Raw genomic sequence first — 7,034 nt, 5'->3', positions numbered from 1 at the left:
AGAACAGAGTCATGGAAGAAGAGAAAGGTCCTCAAGGGGACAATGGATGGACACAGTGACTGCGACAGTTGGCTGGATTATGGCGGAGATGGGGACAGCACTACAGGGTTGGGCACAGGTTCCATCTGTTGTTTGAAGGTTTGCTCTGAGTCATAGTAGCCTTGAGAGCATCCAACGATGACAACAACTAGCCTGAGATTACAATCCTACTCATGAATGGGTTGTCTTTGTTACACTAAGGAGCGTGGATTCCTCAAGAGTGTATTTTGAGTCAATAGAGACAATTACATTGGGAAAGTTAGCTGTCAGGGACTTCTCCAGAGTACTGAAGAGCAATGATGTCATGCTGGAGACTAAGGTGTGCGTGATCTGGGCCATGGTCTTTGCAATTGTGTGCTATGCATAGGAGAGCTGGACATTGACTAAAGAGGATAGAGAAGTGATGCCTTTGAGCTCTGGTGCTGGAGAAGAGTATTGAATATACCATGGACTGCTAGAAGAAACAGGTTTGTCCTGGAGAGGGTGAAATTGGGCTGCTCCTTGGAGACAAGGATTCTGAAGTCCGTCTGACATACTCTGGGCTTGTTTCAAGGAGGGACTAGTTCTTGGAGAGGGTTGCCATGTTGGGAGGGTAGAGGGACAGCTCAAGAGAGGAAGACCCTCAATGAGATGAATTGATTCAGTGATTGGGGTAGTGAGAGTAGGTGTGTCAGAGACAATGAGGTTGGCACAGGATAGAGCAGGGTTTAGGGCTCTTGCACATAGGGTCGCTATGAATCTCAAGTGACTCAATGGCACATGCATAACAACAACATCTTACAAGATGTAAAATAAAATGAAGGAAGTTTCTGCTTGGAGGTGCCCTTAGGTCGTTTAGGAATTGTAGCAATCCGGTGAACAACAGACTGGACCCTTGCCCTAGCCTGTGCCATCTTAGTCGCCACACTGGAGCCCACTGTTCATCCATTCCTTTGAGGGTCGTCTCTTTTGCTGACACTCTGCATTCCCGAGAATGAAGGCTCTTTGCAAAGAATGGAAAAAAGAATCCTTGGAAGAAGTGGAGATTGAATAAAATAGATGCTAAACGTTTGGAGATCTCTGAGGGAATTGGCAAACAGAAGCTAGAGACACAAGAACCTCCCCCTGTGGGACCCAGAGTTTTGCCCCAGAGCTGGCACTCTGCTAGTCCAAAGGCTGTTCAGTCTGATGGTTTAAAGTTCTTAGGAGAACAATTCCTCCAGGGAAAGATGGGCAGTCCCTTCCACTGTCTTCACGGCCTTGGAAACTCAAGGAAGGGGCAGCTGTGAGCGGGTGCCAACTCAACGGCAAGAGAGAGTTTTGTTTTTCTTTTAGATTTGTTGTTTTTTGACCTCCTGAACAGTAAGAAAATAAATTTATTAAAGCATTTGCTTATGATGTTTCAAAATGAAGACATTTAGAAATTGGAAAATAGCACATAACTGCTAACTTTTCGTGAAACACTGAAAGAGCTGTTGCAGGCAGTTAGCTTTCCCTCGAGGCAAAAGCAAGGTGGGGATTCTCAGGTCGCAGGGTCCCCACTGGGTTTACCATTTCATTCACCAGGTTTCTAATCCTGGTCCAGACAGAAAGGTGGAAAGGGTGCTCGGTAATTTTTTCTTTTGCCTCTTACCAAGCCTATTCTGTTGAGAGCCCAACGGAATCACTAAATGCCCAGCTGCAAAAGGCAATGTTAAGGGAAATGTAAAGGCCCACATTTATCCATCCTTCTTATGCTGTTTTCATCTTGAGTTCCATGCTCACCTTACAGTGCTTGTGGGGCCTCATCCTTCCCAAACTGGGCTACGGTGTTGTCACGTGGGGTGGGGGTGGGGTAGCAGCCCACTTAGCATAAGAAATCAAGAGCATTACTTCTTTCAAACCTCTCTCCCCAATTTTTAAAATTTTAGTTTTTCTTTTCCCACTAGGATGTTAAGTCAGTGCTAAAATGCACTTGAAACCAAAACTGAAGTATAACTGAAGCAAACAAGAATGCATTTTCTCCACTTTGCTTTGCTTTCCCTAAAAATGTCGTGTACGTTTTCAAGTTGCCTTATCCAATGAGAGAGTGAGGTGAGAGGTACACGTGCACCAGGTAGTAAGAGAAGGATCGTTCTGTACAGTTGTTGTTGGGTACTGTTGAGTCAGAACTGACTCCCAGCGAACCCTCTAGCAGGTTTCCAGAGGCAGTAAATTATCTGAGAGGAGATTTGTCATCTTGCCCCTACAGAGCAGCTTGTGGAATCAAACCAAGTACTTTGGGTTGGCAGTACATTGAGCCACCAGAGCTGTACAGTGTCACATCTTCCTCACCTGTGAGAGGCTGGCGCCTTGAATGACTGAGTTCCTGTTTAGCAGCCACCTACTAACTCTGAAGGCCTCACAGGCTTTGGAAGGAATGAACCAAAAAGAAGTGTAGTCAACTCTTTAGGCCTTCCTGCTTTGTCTAGGAAGATGGTTAACTTTGTCTGTGAGGGAGTTCGGTGACCTTCCTTGCAGATGCTCATTCAGAATGGAAAGCCCAAATTCCCTTTGCTTCCTAAGTATTCTAACTCTGGGTGTTTACTAAGGCCGGAGGTCCAGAGAGGCAATACTTTAATGGTAGTTCTGGCTTCATCTCTGGAATAATACCATCATCTGCTTTCAGTGAACACTGGGCAGCTTACTTTCAGTAACATATAACCCACTCGTTAACAACGAGAAGTTTTAGAGCTTTTAAAAAATCATTAATAAGTGTGGTTATTTCATTTTTTAAATGCACAATCCTGAATAGACCAGGGTGGGTTTTTTTTTTTTAAATATAGCTGAGTATTTTAATTATGAATGTACTTGCATATTCTCAGCATACTTCATTATTTATGTAGCCGGTGAAAAAGCTTTTTAATTAAATAGCATGCTGGCAATCCATTGTGAAATGTATAGATGTAGGTTTTACTAGCATTAAAGAGCTAAATGTGTGCACAAACTGACAAACACATGAAAGAGTCTAGTTAGCACACATACATACATGAATATGACCGTGTTGTTCCTGACTTATCTTTAAATTTGACCACATCTCTCTCTTCATTGGGAATGAAATGAATACTTTGATTTGCCTGGATTATGCTTCAACCAACTTGGAAATTGGGCTACAGCAGTGGTTCCCAAAAGTTCTTGTACCAACAGGATCAGCAACTCTTGACAACTCAAGAGATGCCAATCTTTGAGTCACACCCGAGTCCAACTGGGAACTGGGCCCCGTGGGCTGATCCAGTCTCATCCCCTACTCCCACCAGTGATTGGGGTGCAGGTTAAGGGCTGCGTGCCCCAGAGTTAGGATTATGACACGAAGCTGCTAACCGAGAGCTCACTGATGTGTTCTGGTGACAGATGGTGACAATAAAGGCAATCAGGCCACCCAAACAAATGCTGTGAAGGTTCATATTTGCTTAAGGCCAAGATCTAACCTGAGGTCTTTCAAGTTCCAACAGGGGCCAAAGACTGTGTGTGTCAAACATTTAAGAATGATTTGGTCCAGAATAAAGGCTGCACAGTGCAGTGGACTCGGGGGGAGGGATCGCATAGCAATGAAAGAGTTTTTCTTCTATTCATCAAGGAGAAAAGTGAATTGGGGGGGAGGGGGTAGGCAGGGAGAAAAGTGCAACAATGAATGAATGGAAACCTTAAGTCTCTGTAAACTTTCATTAAAATGAATAAAAAAAAAAGAGAATGATTTGGATTAAAGCTGGCCATTCATGTCAATTCTATATATATGTAACCATTTTGATTAAACACAGGTCAGGGTACAATGTATACACTGCTCTTCTTCGGTCTTTAAGATAAAACAACGAAACATCAAACTCAACTATCTGTTTAGTCTCTGCTTCATGGCAGGTTGTGATGGAAAAAACATCTTCCAGGGACACTCGTGCCTGTGTGAAGCCTGATGACCGGATTCGGCTACCTCCGAGGACTGGTGAATTGAGGCTGGGAAGTGAAGTGGAGGAGCCCACACTGGGAGTTAGTGCCAGAGATAGAACAACCCACCATCTGACTCCCTTCTCTGTGCTTTGTCTTCTGAATGAACAATGCTGCTTCTTAAGTACACATAAGCCAAACTGCCTCTCAAATTGCAGCCATCTACTTCGAGTTCAGATTTGCACAGCATGACATGAATTGGGCTGCAAATTATGCAGAAAACAGCCATCACATCCATCTGTGATGTCAGAACGCTCAAGTACAATGTGACCTGTTAGTATCTACGAGAGAAGAAGTATATTGGGTCTGATTTCTTCCCTCTGCGGCATGATGAATCTCCTCCCAGCTGCATTTGGCCCTGTGTGAAAAGGTTAAATATGATTGAGGTTTATGTCTGGGATATGCTCAAGAGCAGATTTCATATCCAAGGGTGCAGGCAATTAGATTTCTTCTTTTTTTTAAATGGTAGAGTAACTAGAAAAAGAAAACACACAAAATACACTCCAATCTAATGGTAAACTGAATTTATTTCCTCTTGGAAAAACAATTCCAGTAATCTCCAGGTTCAGACCGCAGAGTAAACATTAATAACAGTAACATACGGGTTAGTTCAACTGATTCAAGAATTTGGCTGTTGTGAAATCATTAAGGAAAACCTTGAACACTCAAAGCTTCAAATGTATCCAGGAAAAAAAAAATCTTTGACAGTCTACATAACAACTATTGCATATTTATGGTGATGCTACCTGTCACGTCGCAAGGCTTACAAATATATCTATACGGGCCTTATCCAGCTGTGGGTTGCAGCTCTGTGAGAACATCTCTCCATGGTTTGCAAGAATCTTCAGCAATAAAAAATAGTCTTGGGTTCAATCGATGATATACCAAAAGAGAAATTCTAGGCTTAAGTGTAAATAAAAGGCAGTCCAAACATTGTTGCATCAGGGGTAACAGTTGTTTTTTAATCTGTCTTCCTTGAAAATACTTTCTCTTAAGCCTTTTTTTCCATTCATCCTCCCCCTTTTTAAAAATCTTGCTTGAATAGGGCCCAAGTCCACTTGTCTTTATAAGACCGTTTTAGTATCAGACGACATAATACATGTGCAACACTTTATATACAAGGAGTCTATCCGGTGCTCAAAGTTCAAACACATGAACATCCAACAGTTTTGATAATACAAGTTTTATGGTACAATACAATGTTTCTGAATAATATACATTAACAATGGAAGTTTCGTGCAAAGAGTAAAACATGTTCCCTTTTTGTGCCACAAGAGTCATTCTCCTTGAGAGGTGGTCCTTGCACTAGCTGCTGTGCTGGGTCATTGTATGATTCTGAAAAAGAGAAAAGGGGGGGGGGAAGAAGAGCCTTTAGTGACTTTATTTGCACCAGACCACGCCGAGATAGAAGCTGATTGATTTATAGTGACATGAATGATATGCTTCAGCAAATCAGTGAATAGGTGGTATGGGTGTCTGTGCTACTGTCTGCCCCACTGGGGAGTCTCCCCGCCTGAGCTGTCACCTAGGAGCCCCAGGGGTAGCGGCCAGAGCTGGGAGCCCTCCTGGGATGAGGAACCTTTCTTCACCCTCCATATTTTCTCACAAAACACACCTTCTTTTGCTCAAGGTCAGCATTTTCTCTAGCAGTTTTATTTATCTGTGCATTCTTTCTTTTTTCCCCTTTTTAAAAAATTACACTAGTTTATTTACAAAATTTGAATACATTGTTTTCCAGAACACATTCTTCCAGTTTCTCTCACCTCCCCACCCATCAAATTGTACAACTCTATGATTAATCTCCCTCCCTGTCCCCACATATCCTCATCCCTCTGCTTCCATCTCCCCCCTCCCCCCTTGGATCCTTATACTCATTCTACAATAATGGTTTTATACAATATTTGTCCTTGTGGGACTAAGTTCACTCAGCATAATGCTCGCCAGTCCCTCCCAAGTTTGGTAATAATTTATGAAATCCTTGCTCCTGCATGCTGCGTAGTATTCCATTGTGTGAATATACAATAAATTTTCAATCCACTCGTTTGTGATTGGACATCTGGGCTGTTTACAAGTTCTTGGGATGTGAATAATGATGCTATGAACATTGGTGGACAAGTCCCTGTTTGTGCCTCAGTTCTCATATTCTCAGGGTATATTCAAGTAGTGGAATAGCTGGGTCATATGGAATTTCTATGTTCAGCTTTTTGAGGAAGTGCCAAACTGCCTTCCAGAATGGTTTTACTACTTTACAATCCCACCAACAATGTATAAGAGTTCCTTTCTTGCCACATCCTCTCCAAAATCCATTATTCGCTGCCCTGCTAAACTCTGCCACTGCTCTATTGGCACCTATGCTTCTGTATTAGATTTTCAATTTCTTATCCTGTGCCCATTTTTCTATTGGATTCTTTATCCTGTTGTGGTGCTCAAGTATTTCATAAATTCTGGATATAAGTCCCTTATCTGATATGTTATTACCAAATACTTTTCCCAGTCGGTGGCTTCCCTTTTTACCCTGTTGGAGAAGTTTTTGGATGTGCATAGGGATTTGAGTCTTAGAAGATCCCATTCATCTACTTTATCTTCTCCTGGTTGTAGGAGATTTTCAATTTCTTAAGAACCAAGACTCTCTCAGTGTCTAAACACGTTCTTTAAAGGCAAACACTCCATGGGTGGGCAGGGAACTCTGGTGGCTTAGTGGTAAGTAACTGTGCTGCCAACACAAAGGTTTGCAGCTGGAATCCACCAACTGCTATTCAGGAGAAAACTTTATGTGATTTATGACCTCTGAAAACCCACTGGAGGGTCAGCTATGGCTTGGTTCTGATTCAATGGTACACAGCAACAACAACAACAACAACAACAACAACAACAACAACAGCAACAACCACATAACCGGCTAAAAAAAACAAATAAAAAAAAAAAAACAACCACCACATGGTGGGACAGGAAGCACCGTTAGCCCATTTTCCGAGGGTTGTGGTGAAGAGGTTTATGGATGGATAACAGCAATGGCTCATTCTCACCTTACCTCCTCAGCAATCTTCCTGGGCCACATT

General features: G+C 42.5%; 1 protein-coding gene across 2 annotated transcripts in view; it reads right to left on the bottom strand.

Moving 5' to 3' along the window:
• Positions 1-4,483: 4,483 nt before the first annotated feature.
• Positions 4,484-7,034, bottom strand: part of ZNF521 (zinc finger protein 521) — a 390,388-nt gene continuing 387,837 nt past the window's right edge. For both annotated transcript variants that reach the window (XM_006895038.1, XM_006895039.1), the window contains exon 8: positions 4,484-5,310. In XM_006895038.1, the coding sequence (XP_006895100.1) occupies positions 5,281-5,310 (30 nt within the window). In that variant the 3' untranslated portion in view covers positions 4,484-5,280. The remainder of the gene's footprint in view (positions 5,311-7,034) is intronic.

The sequence above is a fragment of the Elephantulus edwardii genome, unplaced genomic scaffold (genome assembly GCF_000299155.1).
Source record: "Elephantulus edwardii isolate Elephantulus edwardi_28Jun2011 unplaced genomic scaffold, EleEdw1.0 scaffold00155, whole genome shotgun sequence".
NCBI lineage: Eukaryota > Metazoa > Chordata > Mammalia > Macroscelidea > Macroscelididae > Elephantulus > Elephantulus edwardii.
The sequence above is the reverse complement of the archived record's forward strand: the minus strand, read 5'-3'. Positions and strand labels throughout refer to the sequence as shown.